The following is a 27841-nucleotide window of genomic DNA, read 5'->3' on the forward strand; positions in this document are numbered from 1 at the left end:
AGATTAAAGGAATAAGTGGAGTTCAGAAGTTGTACTAAGGACTGAGCGAAGGTGGCAGTAGTTAACTTGGATGGAACAATATACTTACAGTTGAGAAGATTTTCCCATACTACATGCCTCTCATAGGTTGCCACAGAGAAAGGAGATAAAGAGTGAATGGAAGCGAAAGCAATAAAGAGGGGAAAATGGCAGTCAAGTCAGCTGGCAGGGCTCTGACAACCTCTTGCACAGCTGGGAGATCCTATTGCCTGTGAGGAACTGCTAAAAGCAGCAACGTTGCAGATCAGTGAGCACCTGTGGGCCCTGCTGAGGCCCTGAGGGAGGACATCTATAAATTCTTAGATCACATTGACTCCATTCTCCTGGTCAGCACCTCAGTTACCAGTCCAGGTGGTGGCACACAGCCCATGGCAGCAGCCTCTTGTCCCAGGCGGCCTATTCTCCACTGTTTGCGAGGGAAGGGACCAGTGCTCACCACAGTGGGCAGGGCTCAGGGTAAGAGCCTCGTAGGGGTCACCTGCAGTCTTTGATGGCCATGGAGCAGGCAGCTCCTGGGTCTGAGGTGGGGGGTGTGTGTGGAGCCTGGTGCTGGTGGCAGCACAGGCAGCTCAGCCTCGGCCAGGTCCCCCCAGGGGCTGCTGGCCCTGTCCCTGCGCTCCATCCCTGGCACAGATGAACATGAGCCAGCAGTGTGGCCAGGGTATCAAGAAGGCCAATGGCACCCTGGCCTGTATCAGGAATGGTGTGGCCACTGGGACTGGGAAAGGGATTGTCCTCTGCACTAGTGAGGCCGCACCTTGAGTTCTGTGTCCAGTGCTGGGCCCACCAGTTCAAGAAGGACATTGAGGTGCTGGACTGAGTCCAGAGAAAAGGGGAATGAAGCTGGTGAAGAGTCTGAAGCACAAGCCCTATGAGTAGCGGCTGAGGGAGCCTGGAGGAGGCTCAGGGGGACCTGATCGCTGTCCACAGCTACTTGACAGGAGGCTGTAGCCAGGTGGGAGGTCAGTCTCTTCTCAGAGGCAACAAGAGATAGAACAAGAGGACATAATGTTAAGCTGCGCCAGGTTGGACATCAGATGTAATTTTTTCACAGAAGGAGTGACTAGATATTGGAATGGGCTGTCCAGGGAGGTGGTGGAGTCAGTTTCTGGAGGTGGTCAAGGAAAGAGTGGACGTGGCAGGTAGTGCCACGGTCTCGTTGCCACGGTGTTCGATCACGGGTCAGACCCAGACAGTCCCAGCTCTTTTCCAGCCCACACGATTCCCGCTCCCGTCCCGTGGGGGCCCCGAGACGACCCCGCCCTCCGCGCGCCCAGTGACGTCACGGGGGCGGGGCTCCGGAGAGACACTTCCGCCTCGGTAGGGCCCGGCCAGCGGGAGCCCCGCGCGGGCACTTCCGCCTCGGTAGGTGTCATGGCGGCGGGGGCGGTGCCCCACGTGACGCCGCCGGGCCCGGCGCGGTCTCGCGGCAGCTCTCGCGGTGTCTCGCGCTCCCCCCCCCGCGCGCTCCCCGCTCGCCGGCCGCTCGCGCAGCGCTCGGCTCGCGCTATATAAAGGGGCGAGGCGGCAGCGCGGCGGCTGCAGCCCCGGGGCCGCGAGCGAGCCCGGCACAGGCCGCGGGGCCGCCCCTCAGCCGGGGCGGGACGCGCGGGCGCTGGGGGGACGCAGCCGGGCAGGTTTATTGTTTTAGGGGCGACTCCCCCCCCGCGGTTGGGGGCGTCCCGGGGGGCTCGGGACATGGCGAGCTCGACTAACACAAACCCCGTGGTAAGGACCGGGTCGGGGGTGAGGGGGCCCCGGGGCAGCGCGGGCGGAGGGGGCCTGCGGGCCCGCCGCCCCCTCCTCGCGCTCCCTTCCCTCCCGCCGCCCGCCTCGGGCGGTCCCGGCCCCCGGCGGGCACGGACGGCGGGGGGCGCGGGGCTGCCTCTCCCCCGCGGCGGAGCCAACTTGTGGCGCCCGGCGGCGGGCAGAGAGCGGCGGCGGGAGCGGGGCGGTGGGAGCAGGGGCGCGGGGCGGAGGCCCGGGTCGGCCCCGCGGGGAGGCCGGGGGTCCGGCGGGCAGGGGAAGGGAAGGAAGGGCCGGCGGGCGGGGGTCGCCGTCGGCGGGAGCCGCCCGGCGAAGGGGCGAGAGCCGGAGGAGCGCGGGCGCTGCCGCTCGCCCCAAGGCGAGGGGAAGGGGCGCCCGAGCCAGGTTTCGGTTTTGTGCTGTCGGCGGCGGGGAAAGCCCGCCCGGGCTCCGCTGGAGCCATTTTATGTTGCTTTGTACGAAGGAGACGATGGTTGAAAAGCACTTATCCCAGCCCGGCCTCGGCTAAGCCGGGCGAAAACCTCTCAACTCCCTTCTCTCGAGCGAGGCAGTATTTATTTTAAAAAGAGAAAAAAAGAAAAAAAAAAAAAGCCCCAGACCTCTTCCCCCCCCTCCCCCGTTCCCTTCTCGTGCTTTCTGCACCTTGGCGGGTGGCTCGCTGCTGCACTTGTACTCACAGAGGTTTGCAACAAGCAGTCCCACAGCCCTGCGCTGCCACCGAGCCCCCCCCGGCCGCCGCTCCGCTCCCCGGCGCGCCCCCGGCCGCGACCCCCGCCCCGAAGCGCTGGAGGAGACAAACCCGGCGTCCCGGCGGCGGGCTCGGCCCCCTTGTTTGTGGCTCTCAGATCCATCATGGCTTCCCCCTGCCTTTCTGCCTCCCTGCTCCTTGTGTTCCTCCTCCCTGTGGCTGCCCTGTTTATATAGAGCTATTGCCGCTCTCTAATATAGACTCTGCTAGGATGGGAAGGTGCTTTCCAGCCCCACGTCACCGCCTCTCCATTTAAACACCACATCAGCCTTTAAATAGGGAGCGAGCCGCGGAGCGCGGGCTGGGAGGTGCATGCGTCCGCGACGGAGGCTGGGAGACGGGCGGCTTGTCCCTCGGATCCCGAACGGCCTTTTCCACCGCTTTCTTTTCCCTCCGCGCCTCTCGACCCCGTCGTCACCGGCCTGCGGGGCGGTGGTGCTTTCTGCCAGCTCCGGCGCGGGCGGGGGTGTCTCCCAGCCGGTGTAAATGGCCTTTCATTTGCTTCTACGCATTGTACAAAGACAGTTTTCATCCCCTCCAGCATTTGAATATGTTTACCTTTTTCGTTTTTTTTCTTCTTTGTTCGTTTTTGAGTTTTAGTCGTTTGGTTTTTTTGTCTTTTTTTTTTTTTTTTCAATAGCACGCAGCTTGCACACGTTCCAGTGCTCCTGTAAGGTCTTCGAAGTAGCTTTTCTGCTGCGTGGGGAAAGTAGTGTTTAAACGATTCTTACCCAACATATCAAGGAGAAATGTAGTACTTTATGGCACTTTGCCAAGGTCTGACTACAACTGTCATCCCAAAAGTGATGTTAATATTAGAGTTTTGTGTATGGGTCATGGGCTGCAGATATTCAATGATTTATGTACGTTTCTAATAACTAATGTGTACTAATATTTTATTACAGTCCCGGCACAGCAGAGGTTTTAGAATTTTTACTAACACTTGGTTTCATTACAATATTTGGTATACTGCAGAATATTATACAAAAGAAAATGCAAAGCATCCTAGTTTTCTTTTCCAAATCTGAAATTTTACAGATTTACCTGTCAGTTAGGGTCATGCAACTGCAAAGAAACATCTTTGCTTTGATATTTTGTCGGCTTTTGTATCAGAAAATTTTAGGAAAGTAGTCAGCTGTTACACAGAGGGCAGTTACTCAGTAGGATGCATACTGAATACGTGTGATCTGAATCTGTTATTTGTCCTTCTGTTTATAAGCTTCTGGCTTAATTTTTTTATTGCAAGAAAGACTTGTTTCTGTGTAGTAAATTAGAGCGTTTGCTTCTGTTTCTTGACCATGTTAATACTCAATAGCAAAAAATATGTTGCATAATCTCCAGAGTACTTGTAAATGTCTTTGACTCAACAATTTACTAAGACTTGCTTCCTCTGGGCTGTATTTCTGTACTGTCCTAAATTCTTTAAAGTTCTCTTGAAAGGTGTCAGTGTTTGAACATTGTGTTTGGATTAGCAAAAACCAAGTTTAAAATGAACCTGCTTCAAATAGGTATGCTTTAGGCTAATTTTCAGTTAAGTAGTAAAACCTTGCAATGGTGCATGGTCAACTTTATTAGTTGAATCAAATTTAGGTCTCATGCAATGGCAAAGATCACACTGCTTGCCCCAAGGGTTGCCAAAGATGAATGGGAGCATTTTGAAATGCTGCAGCCAAGTGACTTTAGGAAGCTGGACTTGGAGCCCGATATGTCAATAGCATCACTTAAACGTCTAGTCAAATCTGAATTGCTAGAAATCTGTTCTCCCTGGTAGAGAACAAGTATAAGATGTTAACAGTTATATGCAGTATCAGATTTTGCAGGTGACAAAAGGAATTTTCTTGTAAAAGTCCACGATAACATAAAAAAACCTCAGATTGTAGTGTTCGCAGTGTAGATATATACGTATTACTTCTTTCTGTGCACATCTTTGATGTAATTGTGACTAGTTACCTTTACAGTGTACTCTTCTAGCTGCATATGGCCAGCTTACAGTAGTAATTACATGGTTGGGAGAGAGCTGCAGAAGCAATCAGGAGCAAAGTGCTGTCAAATGCACAAAGCATGCTGTGGTATATATGTCTCCATAACATGTTGGTGATTGGAAACCCAAACTGCTGAAATCCCAAGTGTTGTGATAATAATTACAAAGAATTGCAGTTTTTGTACCCTTGAAATGGAAGGAATGTAGGAAGTGTAAGCCCCCAAAGGCATGTGGTGTTTCTTAAAATAGCTTGCTGCTTGCTCCTCAGTTTGGAGTGTGTGTGCGTGTGTAGCAGTCTCGCCATACTCAGAGTTTTCTTTACAAGATGCACAGGGAAAGTGAAATATAATCATTTCCTTATGTTCCCAGAGGGGGAAATACTAGATTTCAAATCTCTTCTGTGTGTTTGTGGTTGTATCTAATAAATCAAGAATTTTAATTGTTGTCTTTTATCTGTAGTAAGTGTTTGGAATAGTGTTTATTGAAGAGTGATTTGAGTATTTTGCTCTTAAAAGAGCTTGAAGTTTACAGCAATGTACTCTTTATGAGGGAGGCACTTTAATATAAACCAGATGAAAACATGATTATTGTAATAGCAGTCTTTAAAGTCTCCATTTGTTCTCATTACTTTCTCTGACTTGAATGCGGAAATTTATTGGAAAGCTCACCTGCTATCCCATCTTTAGACTTATTCAGTAATTGTATTACCATGTTTATGTTTTAGTAAGCAGTGTATGAAAATAACTTTGTCATTCAACTCCAGAGTCTTAGATGGTTTATATAAACAGCTTGAGCATCATATAAATAATGCTTAAAGCCAACACTTGGTGTGTATCTAAAGCAATACAGTGTGCTTCCTTTTAAAGACTGGAGCTTAAGGCTGTTTTGTAATTTTACCAGGTATGCCTCTTTTGAGATAGGAAAAGAGTGTTCTGTGATACTCTTCAAAATTCCACTGTGAACGTTTCTTTAAGGTGTTACTACTCCCACTGTGGAAGATGTTGCATCCACCTGGGCTGGGTGCTTAGCTGGAGTGTACAAAAGAGAATGTTTTCAACCAGACAGGATTTTTCTGGGTATTATGTGAACGTGTATAGGTAAAATCAGAGACTGTTTAATTATAAGCATGCAGATACTTTCTTCTCCCTTCCATTCCCTCTAATCATGTAGCCATGGGAGTATCATGATCAGAGCAGCATCTGAAAATTCTGAACCATGTTTAGATCCAGTGCACTGCATGACTAATGCAGAGAAATACAAGCATGTACAAACTGCTTGCGGGCTTGTTAACATGCATGGCTGTTGTGTTTTGGGGGACTTACCTGTTTGCTTTGGCTGTTGGAAGTAGTGGAGAAGGATGCTGTGTCAACAATGGCAGAGTGAACCTCTGCTCTTAACCTCTCTGCTGTCTTGCTAAGTGAATGCTGAACACTACAAACCCCTATCTGCTTAAATTTGTTTTTTCTCTTATTACACAGGATAAAAAAGAAATTCCCAAGCAGACTGTTGGGCTGTAAAGTCAGTTTGTTGTATCTGAATGTTGATATCTTTTTTATGGGGCTTTACAGACTCAGGAGGCTTTGTGAATAAACCTTACCAAAATGCCTGACTCTGGAGAATAGGAGGAGGTATCTACTGGTGGAAATTATTAGGGCCTGTTTGTGTAAAATCTGCTTTATTAGAAAAGTGGACCTAATAAGTGATTTAAGGAGAGAAGGATTAAAGGAGAAAATGTGGTCTCCATCCTGCAGGAATTTTTATTGTAATTTCAGGCATACAGGTATTCCTGTTGATTTAAGTAAAGTAACTCATGTGCCCGAGGTTAAGCATGTTTATTTGCAGAGTGTGGTTTTGGCATTAAAGAACAGATGCTTTTAATATAATAAGGAGCAATATATGGAATAGGTTAAGTAGTATTTCTGTGCTAGTTGAATCGCATAAGCTTTATGCAATTTGTTTAATTATAGAAATAATAGGACTTAATGTTATTAAGTAGAATGTCTTTCTGCATCTGTTATGAATTAAATCTAAGTGGAAAAATAATCCTGTTAATGGTGCTTGGTATTTCGAAGTTACTCACTACACAGATTTAAAATACTAGCACTCAAAAGTAGTCTGGCTTTGGAAGTCTGTTTCAATGTCTATAAGCACAGTTAATGCAGTATTTGAAGCCTGGATAAGTGAGCATGCAGTATGGCATGTTTTCTCTCTTTTGGAGGAGTTAAATTTGGGACATAGGTGCTGTAAATGTAGAAATGTAATTGTCAAGGATGGCAATCTTACACCGTTACTTGAAGCCTGAATTTAATTTTTTTTTGTGTGACAAGTAACAGAAGGATGAATTCTAGCATTTCAGTTACTTGATTTGCAGCAGCATGTTTTAAAACTGCAAAGTGATCAGTAGCATAAAGTGGTATGTTGAGTTTTGTTGGGTTCTTTTCTTTTTCTGTGGTGGTTTTTTGTGGGTTTTTTGAGGGGGTGGACACTGGCAAAGGTTTGTAAGAAAATCCCTTGATTTGTTTTAAACAGTAAGGACATAATACACTAATCAACCTCCAGACTGCTTAGTTCCAGGTTCCAAATATGGGGTTTTATCCCCTTACAGTCTCAGTGCATTTCTTTAAAGTTTTTTGTTTTGTTTTTGGTTTCTTCCACACATTTTAAAGCAAAGATATTCAACTTCTTTTTTGTGCTTATTGACCGCTCAGCTTTTTCCTGGACTAGTAAATTATGTGCTGCTATTCTCCCTTTATTCCGTAACTTAGGCATAGCAGTTCCATAATGTGTGCAGTATAATCTTGAGCATGTCTGCAACAAATTCAGCACTTCTGGAATGCATTAAACAACTGTACATGCATAAAATAAATGTTTCAAGTGCATGCAGTAAATTTGCGTAGTTCAGCACCTCTGGACTAAATGCTTGTTGCAGGTTTCCTGTATGTACTTTGGAGGCACAGCTTTTCTGGGGTGCCAAACCCACTACACCAGTACAGGATGATTGTTTTGCATGTGTACAATGTATCTGATGTGTGTGTGGCATCATTAGGGATTTAAGAAAGGAAGTTAGGGAATGAGGTTGAAGAGGATGTCAGTTTAGAGAAAGTTGTGGCTACTTTCAGATTAATTTAAAATTGGTGTATGCCCAGCCCAAGGAGCAGCCTTGGTCAGTGACGTACATATGGTCCACAGGCTGCAGATTGATCACCCCTAATTTAGAGCTCACATTGCTACCTTGCAATTAGATAGCACAGATATTTAAACCCAGCCAAAATCCCGTTGAGGTTCTTACACAGGAAGAGACATCCAGGCTGTATTGTTTAAAAGGTACAGCATGTGCACAATACAATTTTGAACTGTGATCAGTTTAAGTGTTCACATTCTGTTTTAAATGGTACCTTCATTTTAAAATTCACAAAATGGCTGAAGTTGGAAGGGACCTTTGCAACCTTCTTGCAACCTCCTCGCACAAGCAGGGCCTCCTAGAGCTCATTGCCCAGAACGATGTCCAGATAGCTTTTGAGTATATACAGGAATGGAGGCTCCAGAACTTCTTTTGGCAACTTAAAGTGAACTGACAATTCACTTTATCTTCAATAGTTTAGGCATGAAATCAGTGTAATAGAATAATAACGTATTTGTAGTGCTTTCCCATGAAAAATTTGTAACGTAAAAGCATAACTACCGATTGAAAACAGAAGTCTGTCTAGCCTAATATCCTGTCTGCAAGAGTTTTTGTAAACAGATGTGTAAGGAAGAACAGGACATTCACATGAATGCTTTCAGATTTTTGGGCCTTCAGTGGTTTTCAGCTCAAGATCGTTCTGAGCCGGATTTGGTACCTGTTAAACGAACAAACTCTAACAAGTTTTTTGTCTGTATTTGTCTAATATATTTTTAAACTGTTAATGTTCTTTGATGTATTTTTGCATATTCAGCATCTACATTTGCAAGCAGAAAACAAATTGATTGAATGGAAAACAGTCTTTTCTCTTTTGAATTATACTCCTTATGGCTTGGTAACACTTGTGCTGTAGTTATATCACAAGAGGTCATGAGTAATCCCTTCCTTTTTCGCCTTGTTTGAACTGTTCTTGCTTATTTATACCTCCTTGGATATTTTAGTCACTTGGAAAGATGCAGTGTATTCTGTAATGCAGTTTTCAGAATTTTTTTATGTGAGGTAATCTTATTTTAAAGTGATAAATTTCTTCCAAAACAGTGCTGACTAGTTATTGTTTTTTTTAAAGCCTAAATTGTACAGGTCTGTTATTGAAGATGTCATCAATGATGTCAGAGAAGTTTTTCTGGATGAAGGAGTGGATGAACAGGTTCTAATGGAACTCAAAACTGTAAGTTGCAACTTTAAAGTTCTTTTTAATAGACTAATACAGCAATTAATTTCCAAATCTGGTTACTGTGGTACACAGTAGAAATACTAGTTTTTAGGTAATTAAGCATTTTATTAATCTGCATATCTGTAGTCCCATATCATTTGAATTACACTGTCGTATAGAGAGGTTTGCTCACCTTGTTTACTTCCCCTAATCTGACAACAGCAGGCATCTGAATTCAGTGTTATTTTGGTTCCCAAAACATTAGATCTTTAAAAAAGGGAAAAATGTTTATTTTAGAGACAGCTCTTAATGTTTCTCTGCAGGAAAAAAAAAAGTCTACTCTGCTTGATGTTTTTGTCTTTCTGAAGAAGAAAAGTTGCATTGTTGGACGCATTGTCAGATTTTTGCATGTATGGTTTGTGGTTTGCAGAAATCTTGTCTTTTGGCAGGTGGTACGTAATAAATCGCACTGTATTCATCACACTTTTCTCAATCTCTTGGATTCAGAATTTTTACGCAGAGTGGGGTTGAGCTGTTATCAAGAGTCCAAAATAAAGGCAGGGTGTTAAGCTGAGCTAATGGGTCTTCTATGGCTTTCTTCAAATTCTTCCTGACTAAAAGAAGCCATTCAAAGGGGAAGGGAAAAGATGGGGGGGAAAAGGCAAAACAAACCCAACCAAACAAAAGAAATAAAGTAAAAGAAAAGTGGGAAAGTAGGTCTTGTTTGTCTAGGCTTCTTCAGAGAGTGTTGTGTCCCACACTCATAGTATTTTTGAAGCATTAAAAAAATGGATGGAAAAGGAAACAAATTTTGAGTTTGACTAGAGAGAAACAGGTAAAGATTTTTTTCCCATGAGACCATGACCTGTCCTGATGGTAGCGCAGTGAGCACTATAAAAAAATCACTTTGGTGTTTGTGACATGGTTGTGTTCTGCAAATGATGTCACAAAAGATTAATGAGGAAAGAGACAAGAAGGAAAATGAAGTATTGAAGGGGAAGGGAGCTCGAAGCAGACTTGGAAATCATTAGTCCTGGGTGCCTGTAGTCTTTTTGACTCTGTATTAGAAATAATTGCATTGCTGTCTTTTTGCAAGAACTGCTTTTTTGCATCTGTGACTGTCCTTTGGAGACATGTCAGCTGACATAAAGAACTGTGGGGCTGGAGAAGCTGAACTTGATATTGTGGTAGAAACTGTATAAATGCTTGTAGAGAGGCAGTATCTTAGGTATGTGGGTAGTTTCTGTTGAAATGTGTTACAAGGCAGTAATTTTTAAGCAGCTTTTATTGAAGAGTTCCAAGAAGAAATGTCTTGAGGAAAACTGTAATAAGGAATTATTTTTGTGGTTATAGAGGTGAGAAAGAAAGAATGTAGGGAGGTGGAAAACTTAAAGGCTTATTTAAAGTTACCAGCTCTATTTGTGCTTCTATTAGGGTTGTTATGAATCTTCCACACGTGGAAAAAATAAAGAATGTAAAAGCTTCTCCTTGGACTGACAAGGGATATTTAATTCATGTTCTTAAAACGATTACCTCTGTGGAGTTATCTCTCCCGTCTATATTTGCCTAAAGGCTTTTTGAGCTAAGTAGACTGCACAAAATAAACAGTGAAAACAAATTCAATTTTGGATTACTGTCATTATGTTGTTACAAGTCCTGTTGAGTAAAAATTGTACACAGACAGTTCTCTTTCCTTTTCCAAACTAGCTATGGGAGAACAAGCTGATGCAGTCCAAGGCTGTAGATGGCTTCCATTCAGAAGAGCAGCAGCTTTTACTGCAGGTGCAACAGCAGCAACAGCAGCAGCAGCAACAGCAGCATCATCACCACCACCATCACACACAACCTCAGCCACAGCAAACTGTGCAGCAGCAGTCTCAACCACAACAGGTCCTTATTCCAGCGTCTCAGCAAGGTCAGACTTAATCTCTAAACTCTCTGGCAAAAGATTATGAAGTTAGTCCAACTCCTTAACATATTCTAAATCTAGGGCAGGATGGAAACCTTTTAGTCTTTCTACTTGCCTCTATTTAATGGGTCAAGAGAGCTGTCTTGGTATTTGTTTTAAGTCATATTCTTTAAAAGATTTTGGAGAAGCTGAATTCTCTTGGTCTCCTGCAACGTAACATGTTTTCAGAACACAACTTTCAAAATTCCATTAGCAGCTCTAAGTTCAAGCTAATATATGTGTGCAATTGACAGTTTAGTCATGAGGTTAAAAAGTTGTTAGGAGCAAATTATTTCAAAAAACCCATTGTTTAGCATAACTCAGTACTAGGACATGAACAACACTTGTATAATAGTCTGAGTATGTAGGTATTTTTGTGGTTTTAGAAAATTGCACATTGTGTAGATGTGGATGTTTAAGGTGTATTTTAGGTAACCATAATATCGTTTCTTGTAATTACTGTCTTGTGTATTTCTCTTTACATGGAGCCCCTGGTGGTCTAGTGGTAAAGGTGCGGTGCTGTCACCGCCGAGACCCGGGTTCGATTCCCGGTCAGGGCCACTCCCGGGCAGATGGAGCTCATTAGCCCTTAAAGGCAACCCACCTACGTCCTAAGGACCTCGCTGCCACCGTCCAAGCTCGCTTGGCCCCGGCAGATGAACCTTAGGATTAAAGGGTGGGCTCAGTTCCGCGCACACTGTGTCTCACCTAAAAAATCCAATGCGCAGGCTGGAAGGTGTAAAGACCTTCCCCGGATCTTCGCTCGTGAAGACTGGCCATTATTATTATTATTATTATATATTATTATTATTTCTCTTTAATAATTTAAGGAAATTTTTTTCAGCAATTATAATTTAATTTGAAAAATAATAAATATTACTGGATTTAACTGTAGATATGCTGAGTAAACAAATCTGCCACCTGTGAAAGGCTTGAGTTTTCCAGTGTATTAAGTTTATGGCATAAAATATTTTTCTGTGGTAGTCACAGACTTCAGTCTTTTTATCAGATTTCATAGATCAGAGAACCTATGTTGTCATAAGCACAAACGATAGATACGAGTTGATTTCTCTCCCTTCCCTTCCAAAAACCAACCAAAACCCAACCACCATATATATTCAACAGAGAATAGAACTAATGTGACTAGAACTAGTTCTTGTGGCATTTTTTTACCATGGTGTGGGGGTTTTTTGTGGTTGGTTTTGGACACTTTTTTTGGGGGGAGAGAGGGTTGATAGCTTGTTTTCTTCTTATAGTACTTCGTGTTTTGGCTACACATGAATGTTTTGAGTGTTGGGATAAAATTAATTTTGAGATTAAGACCCCTAAATAAATACCTGTGGTTCCAAGGGCTCTCCACTGTCCTGCCGGGAGGACAGGCAGAGCCTGAAGCAGCTGCTCACCGCTCCCTCTGGTGGCCCCTTCGCGGAGGAGCCACGACTCAGCCGGCTTGGGTTCCCTGCACTGACGGGGAGGCCCCCGTGCTCCTGGGGGTATTCTTAGAGTACAGTGAGATCCTACCTATAGTAACACATCCAAAGCTGATTTATTGTTGCCACGATCAAATGACAGTGTGGAGACTAAATGAAATTAGGATATCAAAGCACTTTAATCCCAGACACGCAGTTTTATGAATTACTTGACTTCCCTGTTCCATGGTAGAAATGGTATAGTAGTTCCTTGCATGACCTGGTGCAGTCACAGGGAGAGATCAGAATGATCATCATGGTGATTCCTACTGTCCTTTGTGTGGTCCTGGCATAGGTTCATGAGTTTTTGTTAAGCTCTTTTGCCTTCCTTGGGTTCCCTGAAACTTGGAGACATGCCCTCAGATCTTGGTGCAAGGTTACAGGGCTTCCCACCCCAGAATCTTGTCCAGAAACTGTTACTCCTAGTATTCTTAAGTGTCCATTGTTAGAGGATTGGATGGAGAATAGCTTGTCAGGGATTAATTCATTCAAATTACTGTGTCATTTTTTGCTTTACAATCATAGCTAATAGCAGCAGCAACCTGCTTGTTCCATAGGCTTGGACACTTGTTTGTCTGGATGATCAACATGTTGTTTGTATAGTTTAGCTCTCTGTTTCCCTTAGCACACCAAAACTGCTTTGTTGTGTGGGACAGGTAGTTGATCGCGTTTCATCTGCTTCTGCTACATGAGGAAGACAGTGAAGATCATGAGCTAACAGCTATGCTAACTGCAGCATCCTGGTACTCTTCATCTTGCAACAGTCCTTGCTTAAGTCTGTTTTAAGAGTTAACTATTTTCAGTTGATGTTTTTGAAGTACTCTGATATTGGACATCATTGAGTTTATCAACATTTACCTTTAATTTCAGAAATACATTTAAAATCTTGTTTTACTTAAATTGAGAGTAGGTAACTGATAGCCCTTGAAATAAGATCCGTAAAGGCAAAGTAGTCATATCACCTCTCAGATCTGCTGTTGTATATTGTCTTGAGAGTAAAACGTAATAAGGTCAGAGATTGCTTAGTAGTTGTTTTTGTAATGAAGCTCAGTTGATGTTTGGGTGATGTTCTTTCTAAGTTACTCTGGCTTGGATGTTATTTTGGGCAGACTGTGTATTTTTCATTAAATACTGTTTTTTGTTTCTAGCACCTCAGCAGCAGGTTATTGTGCCAGATTCCAAGCTGATACCACACATGAATGCATCAGGCATGGTAAGAGAAGCAGAAGTTTATACAGGCATACATTGTCACTTTTTAAGTTGTTTTGAGTAAATAATAAACACAAATCTGGTATTAGTCATCATAGGCTTCTAAGTAATTTAGGACACACTACTAAAACTATCTACCATATATGAGTTTTGTGGCTGCACTGACAACCTAGGATAAGTAGTAATCCATGATTTCAATTCTGATAACAAATCTAGGACTTACCTTTAACCTCTGCTGTAAATGTGTTTAACCAAAACATTTTTTTTAATTGGAAATTGGAGTACTGTTGGTATGCATGATATTCTCTTAACACACCACCACTGACTAATGCAGGCATATTGTATGTAGTAGATGCAGGAAAAAGCAGTGACTATTCTGAAATTTAAGTTTATCTCAAATGAGATGATTTAGCATTTCATATAGATCTTTGCTGGTCACATTAATTTGATTCACTAATTTTGTAGCAGTATATAAAATTGAGTCTGGTCATCTACCCTTTTCTTGCAGTTTGTATCTTTAGAGATTAATTTTGATTATCTTCTCTTGCTTTAAATGCCTTGGCTTCAATAAAAGGAAAATAAATTGTTTACAAAGCCATAAGAAGAACAGCTAATACAAGTGAAATATGTGTATTAAGACCAGAATTCATTACATTCTTACCAGTTCTGTAGTAGAAGCCCATGAAACAAAATTTCATGATGCAACAAGTTTTCAAGTCCAACAACTTGCTTAACCTTCACTTCTCCATTATCTGTTGATCTTGCTACAGAAAAGAACCTGAACTCTGTTACTTGAATAGCCTGATGTACCCAGAGACTGAGAGCACATAAACATCCATGTTTTTCTTTTCTAGTGTTACAACCATTACAATGGGATTTGTAACTTTCCAAGTCCAACACTAAAATACTTTTTTTCCTGTCTCAATTAGATCTTGTTGATGTGTATTGCAAAAATGATTATGCCAAGCTTTTTAAACTCTACTGCTGTCAAAATGTGGCTGAATTGTATACCACAGAGGACTACTGTTCAGCAAATAGTCACAATCAATTTGGAAATATTGTTTGTGTTTATTAGAAACATTTAAGTTGATATAAAAGAGTGGATCTGACAGACCTTGAATATCTTTGAAGGCAGAAAATAATGGAGTTTATTTATCTACCTCTGTCTGGAATGGAGGATGCATACAAGCACATTTCAGTTTTGCTTGGTGATCTCTAATCTTGGCAGTTGTAACTACTATATTGACCAGCCAGTACAGGAAGATCCTGTTTCTTTTAAACAGGACGAATGCACTCTACCCAGTAATAAAGTTTAAATCCTTTCAGTACCAAAGAGTAATCAGCTATGGTTCTCTTATAAAGAGAGGCTTTTCCATAGGCAGCTGAAGTTAGACCCTTGAAATGGAGAGGCCTCTGGAGAAGTCCATTGCCTTCTGCAAGTTAAGGACTTAAAGCAGATTGTTGTGTTTGGAGCTCCCATAATTGTGTTGGAATTCAGTTTTCTTGCAGGTTCAAATCATTACCCATTGAAAGTCTTTCTCTTCAAACCAACTGTCTTGAGAGAAAAATTAGTCATTCTGTGAACAGTCAATACACAGTATGCGTGTATTCACTCAAAAGAGCTATGTTATATGGGACTTGAAATGCAAATCACTTACAGGATGAAGAAAAGTGCAAACCTGATTACTGCTCCTTGTGAAAATGTGACAGGCAAACATAATCATTGCTTCAGTATCTTACATTTCTTCAGAATTTTAGACCCATATCCTTGGCTGTGCTGAAAAAGTGTAACTACGATTGCCATGTGAGCCATTCAGTGTTGTACTGTATTAGTAGATTAACAGAGAAGGCAAAGGAGAAGGAAAAAAAAAATCTGCTGAGCTTGCAGATAAACTAAGAAACCACATGGAGTTTGTGTTAGGATGTGATACTTAGTGATTTTTTTTTTCCCAGCCTTCCTCCTATTAACAAAGAAGGAAAACGATTTTTATAATTAGTATAATGTATGCTAGAAACTTGCGTGCCAACATTGTAAACAGCAATAAAATGGTACAAGCAGTATGTTGTGAGATGAAACATTGGCAATAATGTTTGTGGTTAAAAGGTTTTCTTGTATTTCAGAGTGCTGCAGCTACTGCAGCTACATTGGCTCTCCCTGCTGGTGTTACTCCAGTTCAGCAGATACTTACAAATTCAGGTAAAATTGAGAACAAACAATAGTTTAGAGGGTGCTTGGGAGGGAGAAAATCTGGGGTTTGCTCTGTTATTTACTGTTAAAAATCAGGGAATCCACCCTTACAAGGTAGTGCAGTCTCTACTTGACTCCTGCACTCTTTTGCTCTCTGACTTTGTTATGAACCTTGTGGTTCTGTCCTAACAGTGGCTTGGGTAAGATTCTGTGCAAGTTTTCCCCACTTCTTAGAGAAGCTTATGAAGCACAAGGACAGGTGTTGCTGTCTCTCCCCTTTGTGTATTTCTGAGCTTTGTGTTGCATGATACTAGGCTGGGTATAAAAGCAGGATCATCTTATCTGTGACATCAGGTGAGGAATGTCTTAAGGTTTCTTGTATCTGCTAAAAACACAAAGTGGGATTTTTAACTTTGCTAGCAATGCTGATTTTATTTCATTTCGTGTTTATAATTTCTAACTACTGTTACGCCATACATTTAGAATATAATTAAGTGTTACTTGAAGCAGCATATCTGGTACTTCATATAGTTTTGTATTATGCTCATTTTACAAACCTGATTGTAGATCTGTTCTGCATGGAAAGTAAAGAAAGGCCCAAGAAAGTTCATTTTTTAGATCTAGTTGCTGCTTTTGCCAGAGTAATTCATCTAGTCTGCTCAGAATCGCCTGGGACTTAACCTCACTGCTGTAAACTCTTTAATGTTTAATGGTATATAGTTGAAATAAAATTTAAATGTGTAGCTTGTCTAAAAATTAAAATCTTTTAAATTTTAAGAAAGCACATCTGTTTGTTGTAACAGAATAATCTGCAGCTTGCATTTGTTACTTTTTTGAGTCATAATTATTTTTCTTCAGTTTTAAATATTTTTAGAATTTTCTTAAAGGAGCTAAGGTAGTACCATCTTTCAGATATACTTAACTATTTCAGTAAAGGGGGCTTTGCATTTTACTCTGGAGGGAGAACAGGAAATCTGTCTCTGAAGGAAATGTGTAATGTTCAGGATTATGTAATTTAATATCCTTTCTTATTTCACCTTTCTCATTAGAAATGTGGAAAACTAATGTTGGAATGTATCTTAGCTCTTTTCAGAATTGCAGGCTATTCTCAAAGGTGTGTGTGTCTTGGATGTATTTTGTGAAGTAATGAAGGGTAATAAAGCTAAAGGATAATGAAGGGTAATCAGGTACAGGTATTATGGGAACAGAAAGGAGAAGTGGACAAGAAGTGTAAGGAGATTATTTTTTTCAAAAAGTGACTGCATGTTAATACCGCAAAGAAAGTTATACACAGAGTAATTTTTTGAAATGTGATTGGAAGGAAAAATTCTGAGGAAAGGACATCATCTTAAAGGACCCTGGAAATATTTTGGCATTAGCAGTGGATAGAATTTTTGCATTGTGAATACCTGTGCATTCCTATTTTTGTTTGATTTGTCTTTCTAGCTGTGAAATCTATCTTTTGAAACTTGAGGTATGCTTATAGTGGGAACTTTTATTTAAAATACTGTGCTAAAGGATTAGACTGTGACTTGCAAAAGTAAATGCATTTTTGGATTGCATACCTCATGATCGTATTTAAATGGTAAACAACCCTATTCTTTATTTCTGGCACAGTTACTATAGCATAATATCTTTTCACTGATGAAAGTGCAGCATTTTAATGTTTCTCTCCTTTAATTGTCATTCTTCCAGGAAACAAGCTTTTAGACTAAGATAATTTAAAAAGTGAACTTGTACATTTGATTAATTTGATATTTATTTTACTACAGGTCAGATCCTCCAAGTAGTTAGAACTGCAAATGGAGCTCAGTATATAATTCAGCCACAGCAGCCAGTTGTTCTACAGCAGCAGGTCATACCGCAAATGCAGCCTGGGGGAGTACAAGCACCTGTTATTCAGCAGGTAAAGGAAAATCTATGAAAAGGCACACTTGAAAGAAAAAAAACATAATAGCAATTATTTTAAAGGCTTGCATTTTTAAGAGCAAACTGAAATAGAACACCAAGTCAGAAATGGTATATTTTAAAAAAAAAAGTTAAGTGTGGTGTTGATTTTTTTTGTGTTTGGTTAGTTTGTTTTTAACTGACCCATTTTGAAATGTTGTTTTCAATGTCACTTTTATTCTTGCCAAATACTGACTGGCTGCAGATTAAAATTTCTCTTGGGCATCTCCTGAAGACAATTATATAAATATATCCTAGTCTACTTACTATATGTAAAAATGTGATTATTGGTTAAAATTATTCTAAGTCCCATAACATACAAAAGAAAATACCTAGAATTTACAATTTAAGTTATGTATTTGAGATAGGTGGAATATTTGTAACTGTTTTTAATCAGTTAAATTGATATGCTTTGATTGTTTCTTTGATTAAGTCATGCGGTCATCTGTCATGTTAGCAGCCACAGTACTTGCAATGATATTCCGTCAGGTCTTGGCTCCTCTCCCTGGAGGGATTTCCCAGCAGACAGGAGTGATTATTCAGCCTCAGCAGATCCTGTTTACAGGAAATAAAACACAAGTCATACCTACAACAGTGGCTGCTCCTACACCAGCTCAAGCACAGATACCTGCAGCTGGTCAGCAGCAACCACAGCAACAACAGGCACAACCACAAGCACCACTTGTTCTCCAAGTTGATGGAGCAGGGGACACATCATCTGAAGAAGAAGAAGATGAGGAAGAAGACTATGACGATGATGAAGAGGAAGACAAAGAAAAAGATGGAGGTGAAGATGGCCAAGTTGAAGAGGTAAACTTATTTCAGTTATTTCAGAAGACTAGAGCACAGTTGTGTTTCATTTAATTTTTTTTTGGTCAACATTTTAAAGGAAACTGCTTTGAATAATACTATATTTCAATAATTTTGAGAATATAACTTTTATCCTTGTACTTAAGGTTCTTTATTTCCCATATTGATGTTCTGAAAGTGGTGTGTATTAGCAAAGCACCTTGAAATGCAACTGAGGAAGTCAGAGGGACTGTGAGCTGTCACAGATGCCATTTTAAAAACTTTATCAGTAATATTTTTTCATTTCATGGAGAGGTCAGTCATTAAGTTATGAAACCTGCATGAGCAAACAGAAACAGTCAACTCCACTTGGGACTGAGTGCATATAAAAACAAGGTGTTAAGGAGATGGACGGAAAGGAGAGCATATATTTAATTCACTGAGGGGACCAACAAATACAGTCTGACCTGCATCTCACTGGCTATTCCATTGCATTCAGTTACACTAGAACAAGCTTAAGAACTCAAATTTGATTATAAAGCACCTTCTAGAAACACATCTGACCTTGATTTAATAAAATTAGGAGATAGGAGCAGGAATGAATTGTTGCATTCTTAATATATGCTTAATTTAGACTTTGAATTTGCTTGGTTTTGGACTTCAGCCCGTGGTTCTTAAAAAGTGTGTTGCACCAAAAAGCTTCACAAGAATAAGAAATCTTATAAAAAGGGGTAGGGGGCAGGCAGATACTATTAAGTTAAAAGTGCTGATATTTAATCTCTGACAGGAAGCTTGACACTCCCTAAATCTATCCCTAAAATGCATTTTGAACTGTCAGATATCTTCCAAAGTTTTCTACAACTTTTACAATTATTTTCAGATTCCATTTAAAGTACCAGTATGAGCAGAATTTCACATTCACCCATGCAGGATACTCAGGTCAAACTTGTAAGTTTATCAAGGAGTTAAATCAGGTGTTCTGTAGTATATTTACAGTGGTGTCTTAATGCTATTTTTCTGTTAGAAATTACAGCTTGGGTTCACACCACTTTTCCGTTATATTGATCAGCACTGATGTCAGTTTGAATGTTTTAATAGTTGCCTTATAGATCATCATGCTTAAGTACTAAGTGTTCTTTAATGCTTAATACTAGCTTCCTTGAGGAAATTTTTTTATATGCCGGGATTTCATTATCAGGATGCCAGAGATTTGTTATTTTTACTTCCTTTGCTCATCAGCAGCTACTTTGAGTGGACTGGTTACTTAAAGCTTTTGAAGTCAGTTAAGCATAGCATTACTTTGAAAGGAATTAGGACCTCTAGAACACGTTCTCTCACTAATGTTTCCTCTGTTTAGCTTATGTACTTGGGAATAGGTGGGGAAGATGAGGATTGAACAGCAGACTTGTTGCTCTGCGTTTATTAGAGGTTGTTTTAGCTTTTGCAGTGTTTGTTATTTACAAACACTGTGGGATGAAAAAATCCCACTACATTTCTGCTGGAATAGTGTGTTAGCTGAAAGAAAAAGTAAAATTAACTTTTAAGGACACAAAAATACATTCTAGAAGACGTGGAGAAGTTATTTTTGTATGGGTCTATGCAAGATCATATTAAAGCATTTCCCCCCTCCTTGTAAAAACTTCCTGTATATATTGAAGTCTGTTTTCATTTGTGGTACATAAAATGTGAATAAGCCATGGAGTCTCTATTTTTAAGGACATGTAGGGAATGATGTTACTAACATCACCTTTCCACTGCTTAGATGCTTTAGGAAAATAAAAATCTGCATACTTTTTTTAAAGAAATCTTGCAAACATCAGGAGCAAGAATGATTGTGACAGAAGGCTACAGTGCTCAGAATCTGGGCTGGATACTGAAGTCCCAGACTAAAACTGGTAATCTTTTTAGGAATAAAGGTAGGAAGGAAATTTACGTACCTCAGCACTCTACTGGAAAGCCTAATAGTCCCCACCTCAAATCTGTATTAGGTCCTGTAGTTCATAGACAAGACTGTAGCTTCATGTAACAGTTCTGTAGTCAAAGTAGGAGCTCTTATCTTGCTAAACATCTTTGCATGTGTTTGTTTCAGGAACCTCTGAACAGTGAAGATGATGTGAGTGATGAGGATGGACAAGAACTGTTTGATACAGAAAATGTTGTTGTGTGCCAGTATGATAAGGTAATCTCCACAAAACATAATCCAAAAGTTCTATTTTCTCTGTTCTTCCTATCAAGTAATAATTTTTTAAGTAGTATCTTTGTGACTCTTAAGTACAGGTAGATCTGTAAAGATTATAATCGGAAATACAAGAATTAGCTGCTGTTTTTAAAACAAGTTTGTGTGGCATGTTTGTACTAATCTTAGAAAAAATTGACTGTTTTATTTTTCTTCATGTCTTTTTGTGCTCTTTAATGAAGAGGAGAGTCCTCTGGGCTCAGGAGAGATGAACTGTTATAACTTTGTACATTTATTGTGGCTATGAATAGAAAAAGTAGCATTAGGATTTAGACTTTGGGAAAACTGTTCCTTGATCACTAAAAATATCTCTTCTGGATGATAGAGGAGAATGCTCTTTCTGTGTTATGCATTGTGCTATACAGAATGGCAATATGGTATGTTTGTACTTGTTTTGCTTTGAAATCTGCTGAACTGTCTTACCTCCTCTGTGATTAGTAAGTTCTTGCATGTTTTCCCTGGAATATACAAGGATTCATTTGTCTGGAATTTTTTTAAATGTGTCTAGAGGATATCAGACACCTTTTGGCTGAGGTAGTATGCAGAAAGATTATTCAATGGGGATTTTCTTTCTTTTCCTATGCTAGATTAATGGGACCATAATGGATAAGGATCCTTTTTAAAGAAGAAAAAAAGCTGTAAACTAGTTGAATAAAAACTCCTATTTTGCAAAGAATGGCTGTGTTAGAAAATCTTCAGTTATGCCCAGATTCTGCTTAGATTTGCTGTCAGATTCGACTGAGAATTTAGATAGAGAAAAAGTGGCATCAGTATATAGATCCCAGCCATCTGTCTCCTCCAGACTGTAACCAAAACTGCTTGGTTTGAGGAAGTTTGTAAGGATAGTGAGGGACCTCAGAATAGCAGTCAGTAGTTCTTGTTGGGAGCTGCTGAAGCTGAGTGAAAGGAACTACTCTGAAATTCTCACCTTCTTAAGAATGGCAACTCAGGGGACAGTGTCCATCATTAACCTCCAGTGCCATAAGGACTTCATCTCTTACCTAGCAATCATTGATTTGTCTCTAAACTATACAGGATCATCTCAGATCTGAACAGAGTTCCCTCGTGCCCAGCATCCTGAATCAGCTGATGGTGGACTTCTCGAGAACTAGGAGAAAAGGGCAGAGGGGTGACAGTGCTCACGTAGAGAGCATTTTACCATCCTTCTGTATACTGTCTCTTGAGGAAGAGACAGTGGCTTCTTATCAATGACTAGCTGAGAATTTTTTCCTTTATTTGACAGAAATTATTTTGATTATGTTTGAATCCTTCAAAACTTTCTTTTGACAAGAAGTTTCATAAATGCATTGTCTGATGTATGGTGAATCACCTAGTGTTTAAACCTGTTAGTTTCATATGATACCTCTTAGTTTTAAAGAGTGTTACCTTTTTGTTTTCCTGGTGTCATTTATGATCTTGCAGACCATCATAACCCTCCTCAGTCATCTCTTTGAAATCAGAACTGTACTTTACTTTGATATTTGTGCAGGTGTCCAAACATTTAATTGTTCTTACTTTCATTCTCCAGATGTGTTTTATTTTTCTGTATCTTATTTGGTAAGGGTAGATAAGGTTGAGGGACAATCAGAGCAATCATAAAATCTTTTGTAAGTCTTCGATTTATCCAGTGGTGTCACAATGTTCTCCAGTAGTTCGTTTATGCTTTTGACCCCATTGAACATAGAACTGATGTTCTCATGGAAAAGTCTTAGAACACTGGGATCTCATTCCTGACTTTTAACTGTTAACTCAAACCCATCATTTTTATTGTCCATGTAAATTGAAATAATTTTTCTCCCTTGTTACTACCTTCATATACATTGAATGCCACCATTGTTTTATTACACAATGAATAAGGACAGTAACATTGTTCTGCAGCTCTTCAGTAACTGTTCTTTTGTATCATCAATGGCGTTTTGTCATTTGCCAGATGCTTAGTGAGTTCTTAAACTGCAGACTCCAACCAGCACAAACTTTTGCTGGAATGATCTCATTGCATTGAAAACAGTATTCTTAACCTGGTTTTCCCATTTTTAATTTAGTTATTCATTCATCTGAGGACCTTCCTTCTTACCGCATGGCGGCTAAAATACTTCTGGTTAGGTTTTTTTGTTGAATGCCATTGGGTAGGACAAATAGCATATATAAGCCAGACCTTTCCTTGTTCATTTATTTGCTGACTTTTGCTGCTGACTTTTTTTTTTCTTTAGCTTAAAATGAGAACAGACCAAGCAGTATTGCTAATAATTAATGGAGTGATATGGTCATAGCTGTGCTGGTGCTACTTTACTGTTCCTACAACACTTAGAGTAGACAGAGAGACTTCTTATACTTAATGAAAATTGCAGAAGGATTTTTTGGTTTTATGCCTCTTGTTAAGTTTTCTTAACTTTTTCTAGACAGGCTTAATTACATTTTTGTTTTGTCGGCGGAAGTTTATTGTAATCTTTCCTCTTTTGGACAACATTTTAGCTTTGTTCAATTTCTTTGAGTATCTTGTACTGCTGCTTAATTGTACTGGTAATCTTCTGCTCTTTCTGATGATGTTTTTGATAGATGTCAAGTATTTGTCTGCTCTATACTTACAGTATGTGATGGGTTTTTTGTTTTGTTGGGGTTTTTTAATCCCCCCCCCCCCCATCCCGAGTTTACTCCTTTAACTTCAGACTGAATTTTGTTCAATTTCCTTCAGTTTTAAATTAAACATACAGGTTGGACATAAGGAGGAATTTTTTCACAGGAAGGGTTGCTAAACATTGGAATGGGCTGACCAGGGAGGTGGTGAAGTCACCGTCCCTGGAGGTGTTTAAGGAAAGACTGGACAGGGCACTTAGTTCAATGATCTTCTTGACAGCGTGGTGTTCAGTCAAAGGTTGGACTCTGTCTCAAAGATCTTTCCAACCTAATTGATTCAGAGAGAAGAGTCTAAATTTACTTAGACACTGCTAGAGTGGATTTATTGACCTTTTTACCCCTGGGAAAATGTTTCTCTTGTGTAGTTTCTGTTACTTCTGGTGATAATTTGTAACTTTATCCTTGCACACTGTCTCGAAGCAAGGAAAGGATTGTGGCTCTTGTGAGTTTCTGACTTAGCTTCTTCATGAAGTAGGGCTTTACTATGCAATGTCTAAAACAGCCTCGATGCTGTTTTTTGACATAGGTGTGAGATAATTGAAGATGTTTTTTGTCTTTGTGCCTTCTCTGACCTCCTTCACCGCATTGGTCAACGGACTTCCTGTACTTGGATAATATCTGTTTGGGAATGAGCATGAAGAAAGAAGAGTTACTACTATATGAAATACTTTTGTAAAAACGACATGAATAAAGCTGTTGTTTGATTCTTTGACTTTTGCTGTGTCAACAGGAATATCCATTATAACATGAAGATTCACTATATCAAGACACCCATAATAGGGACTCTGCAGGGAGCAGGAATTGAATTAATATTGGTGTTTTTCAAGGGTTTTTTGGGGGTGTGGGTATTTTTGTTTGTTTGGGGTTTTGTTTGTTTTGGTTTAGTTTGTTTTGGTTTGGTTTTTTTTGTTTTGTTTTTTTGTGTGTGTGTTTTTGTGGGTTTGTTTGGTTTTTTTGGGTTTTTTTGTGTTCCCCGCTCCCCCCCCCCCTTCCCGAAAGTAGACACTGGAAACAAAAAAGTTGCTCAGAGATCTTGTGGATGCCTCATCCATTGAAGTGTTCAAGGCCACCTTTGATGAGGCTTTGAGCAACCTGGTTTAGTGGAGGGTGTCCCTGCAGGGGATTTGGAACTAGGTGGTCATTAAGGTCCCTTCAAACACAAACCATTTAATGTTTTGTTCGTTGGTTTTCTGTCCTAGTATTTCTTGGGCTGTTGCAATTAGTTGAACCGATCTCCCAGCTTAATCTTACAAACTTGTTTTAAACAAAGCCTTAAAGCAGCCAATATTTTAACTGGAAAGACTGTAGCTTAAAGTTAAAACTTCAGGAATCATTCCCAATGCAGGAGATACTACTTTTCTCACTTGATACTTTACAATATGAATTGGAATGTAAATAATTTAGCAGACTTGCTGTTGAAGAGTAATTTTACTGTATAAGACTACTACATATGGAATCATAGAATTCCTTAGGTTGGAAAAGACCTCTAAGATCATAAAGTCCAACTGTTAACCCAGTTGCTGCCATATCCACCTCTAAAGTATGTTTCCTAAGTGCCACATTTACTCGTCTTTTAAATCCCTTCAGGGATGGCAACTCTTGCCACTTCTTGGGGCAGTGTTCCATATTGCAATGTTTGACAATGCTTTTTGTGGAGTTTTTCCTAATATCCAATCTAAACCTCCCCTGAAGCAATTGAGGCCATTTCCCATTGCCCTATCACTTGTTACTTGGGAGAAGAGACCCCCACCTTGCTTGTGCATTTTGTACCATAGAGATGTTCAGACTGAAAACCTTGTACATGATCCACCTGCCTTTTAACCAGAGCTTAACTTTCAGAAATCCAGAGTCAAACTCTTCAGATTAGAAGTGGAATGTTAAGTAGACCTGCTACCTATATGTACAGAACCTAAACTAGTTTTCATGCAAAATAGAGGATAGATAAGAGGTCCAAATAATGACACTTAATGTTCTAGCCTTTTAGGACTGTTTTAAAACATTAGTCTTTTTGTTACAGTGGTTGAACTAAGGATTTCTAGCTTTCAAGTAGCATTTCATGGCTGTCATAATCAAAGATAATAAAAATAAAGCATCAGAGGTGGATATATCTTTATTCTTCATTTTCAGCAACCTGTAAAAATGTACCATATGCTTTGGATTTTGGAATGTCTCTGTGTTTGTATGGTTTTGTGACAGTTGCTGTCACTGATTAAGAAAAAAAAAAACAAAAAAAAACAACCAAAAAACCCTCCAAAACCCAGAAAACATTGATATATGCATAATTAGGTGTTGTTTTTCATACCTAAACACACAACTGATTTTCAACATGTTTGTAGTAACTTACTAATATACATCTAATAGTTATTTTCATTTTTTCTTGCCCTTATAATTATGCATAATCACCCATTTCTGATACAGAGTAGTAGTTCACCTTTTTCCCTCTGTTTTTAGATTCACAGAAGTAAAAACAAATGGAAATTTCATCTCAAAGATGGCATCATGAATCTTAATGGAAGAGATTATGTATTTTCCAAAGCCATTGGGGATGCAGAATGGTGAAGTTTTAAAAGACAAAACAAAAGAACTCCCTGTAAAAGGAAAAAAAATCAAAAGCAGAAAAGGCTGAGACTTGGATGTATACTCCAATCAAAATGTGTGTCTGCACATCAGAAATAAACAAAAGTATTGGAACAAAGGTAAAATGTGGCAACAAAGACACTACTTCAGATGAGCAAGCCATGGACTGTAGCAGCTATAGCATTGTCTGGGAGCTGGTTTTGTGTGTTAGGAATACCTTAATTATCAATTCTACATACAGGTACCTACAGCTGGTATTTAGCATGTAAGGCTTTGTCCCCCTCCCCCTTGATTTAAGATTTTAAAATACTTCTTCCACTGATTGAAGGAACTATTCCCTTTAATAGATTATTAATCTGAAAATGCTTATTGTGTGTACAAATCTTTGCTTTGAACACTTCCTTTTGGTAGTGAGGATGGTCAGAATGTTACTTAAACTGCGTGCAAGCTTTGTACAGAAGGGTAAGACTTAAGGTGTTAAATTTTAAATAACTTGTATAAGGAAAATATTTTTAATTCTGATATGCTCATTAATTATTATATCTATTTGTTGTTTTCAATGCAGTTCCCCATAAACAAGTTGTTGTTCCTAGCAGTTACAAAAGGGTAAAAGGATCACTTATATTTCAAAATTATTTTAATTTCATGTGATAGATTTTTAGGGCTGCATTTTTCTAAGTCTAAGCACCTGTAGCTCCTCCCCTATGAAAGATTGCTTAACTTGTTAATTATATTCCTGCTATTTGGTGGTGGTTCAGAATCACTGAACTAAAATGACAGTTTCCAGTGATTTTTTTTCTTTTTTTTTTTTTTTAGAAAGGGTTTGGAGACCTTTTGAATCAAGTGTGTAGGTAATGCCATAATAGATGGATTCCTTTATCAGCTTACTATGTGTGTAGTCCAGACATCCACAAATAATTCAAAAGACCACAGAAATGGCTAAATTTTTGATACAGAAAGTTATATAAAAATTTTAACATCCTGACTGCAACTCTTAATCAAGGATCTACTTTACTAAAAAGTATAGCCCAAACTTACCTGCCGCAGTTAATCTCCCTAAAGTTTCCAGATGGCATGTAATTTCATGAAGAGAGCTGCACAGCTTTGAGAACACAAATTTTGTTAGAGTATCTTTAGACTGTCTTGGTAACAGAAAATCAAGCAGTCGGATGCACTAAACCTTGTGTAGTCACTTTTTCACTTGCCTTTTTTATTATTGTTTGTTTGGTTGGTTGTCTTGAGTTTGGGTTGGTTTTTTTTGTTTTGTTTTGTTTCATTTGTGAAAAGCAATGAAGTTGTTCCCCCCTCCTTCCCTTCCTCTCCTCAGAAGGTGAACAACTTGTCTTTGTGCATAGGTCGTTCTTGCAAACCCTGCTTTCGGAAATGTGGTTACTTTTGAAAAAGGAGAGGGAATGGGCATTATACTTCAGAAACTCACCATTTCAAAAACAATTTTGTGTTTCATTGGGTGCTTGGAAAGATAATGAAAAAAGGACATAGCAAAGATAATTTTCACTAAATTAGAGAAGACTGAGAAGCAGAAATGATTTCTGCTTCTTGCTTGAGAACGAAACTTCTCAATCATTTAACAAAGTCACAAGTGTATTTTAGCAGTATGTAACAACTGCTCTAACTTTATTCTCTCTGATTTACTTGCCTCCAAGTGCATTTATAGTCTCAGTAGTACACAGATAATAATGGCCAGTCTTCGCGAGCGAAGATCCGGGGAAGGTCTTTACACCTTCCAGCCTGCGCATTGGATTTTTTAGGTGAGACACAGTGTGCGCGGAACTGAGCCCACCCTTTTAATCCTAAGGTTCATCTGCCGGGGCCAAGCGAGCTTGGACGGTGGCAGCGAGGTCCTCAGGACGTAGATGGGTTGCCTTTAAGGGCTAAGGAGCTCCATCCGAGACCCGGGTTCAATTCCTGGCCAGGGCCACTCCCGGGCTGATGGAGCTCGTTAACCCTTAAATAG

At 39.9% G+C, this 27841-nt stretch overlaps 1 protein-coding gene across 2 annotated transcripts; it reads left to right on the forward strand.

The window, feature by feature from the left end:
* Positions 1–1500: 1500 nt before the first annotated feature.
* On the forward strand, positions 1501–27648 carry GTF2A1 (general transcription factor IIA subunit 1). 2 transcript variants are annotated; one of them, XM_050336023.1, is made up of 9 exons: positions 1501–1767; positions 8783–8884; positions 10577–10784; positions 13435–13499; positions 15617–15692; positions 17456–17589; positions 18120–18440; positions 20509–20598; positions 25741–27648. In XM_050336023.1, exons 1-9 carry the CDS (start codon positions 1738–1740, stop codon positions 25846–25848), a joined length of 1134 nt encoding a protein of 377 aa, XP_050191980.1. In that variant the 5' UTR covers positions 1501–1737; the 3' UTR covers positions 25849–27648. The 2 variants fall into 2 exon arrangements, with proteins under 2 accessions (XP_050191980.1, XP_050191981.1); XM_050336024.1 differs by lacking the exon at positions 25741–27648 and adding an exon at positions 23816–24081 and having other exon boundaries at positions 1566–1767.
* The last annotated feature ends 193 nt before the right edge of the window (positions 27649–27841 follow it).

Source organism: Myiozetetes cayanensis, unplaced genomic scaffold (genome assembly GCF_022539395.1).
Source record: "Myiozetetes cayanensis isolate MyiCay16 unplaced genomic scaffold, myiCay2020 scf6-25, whole genome shotgun sequence".
NCBI lineage: Eukaryota > Metazoa > Chordata > Aves > Passeriformes > Tyrannidae > Myiozetetes > Myiozetetes cayanensis.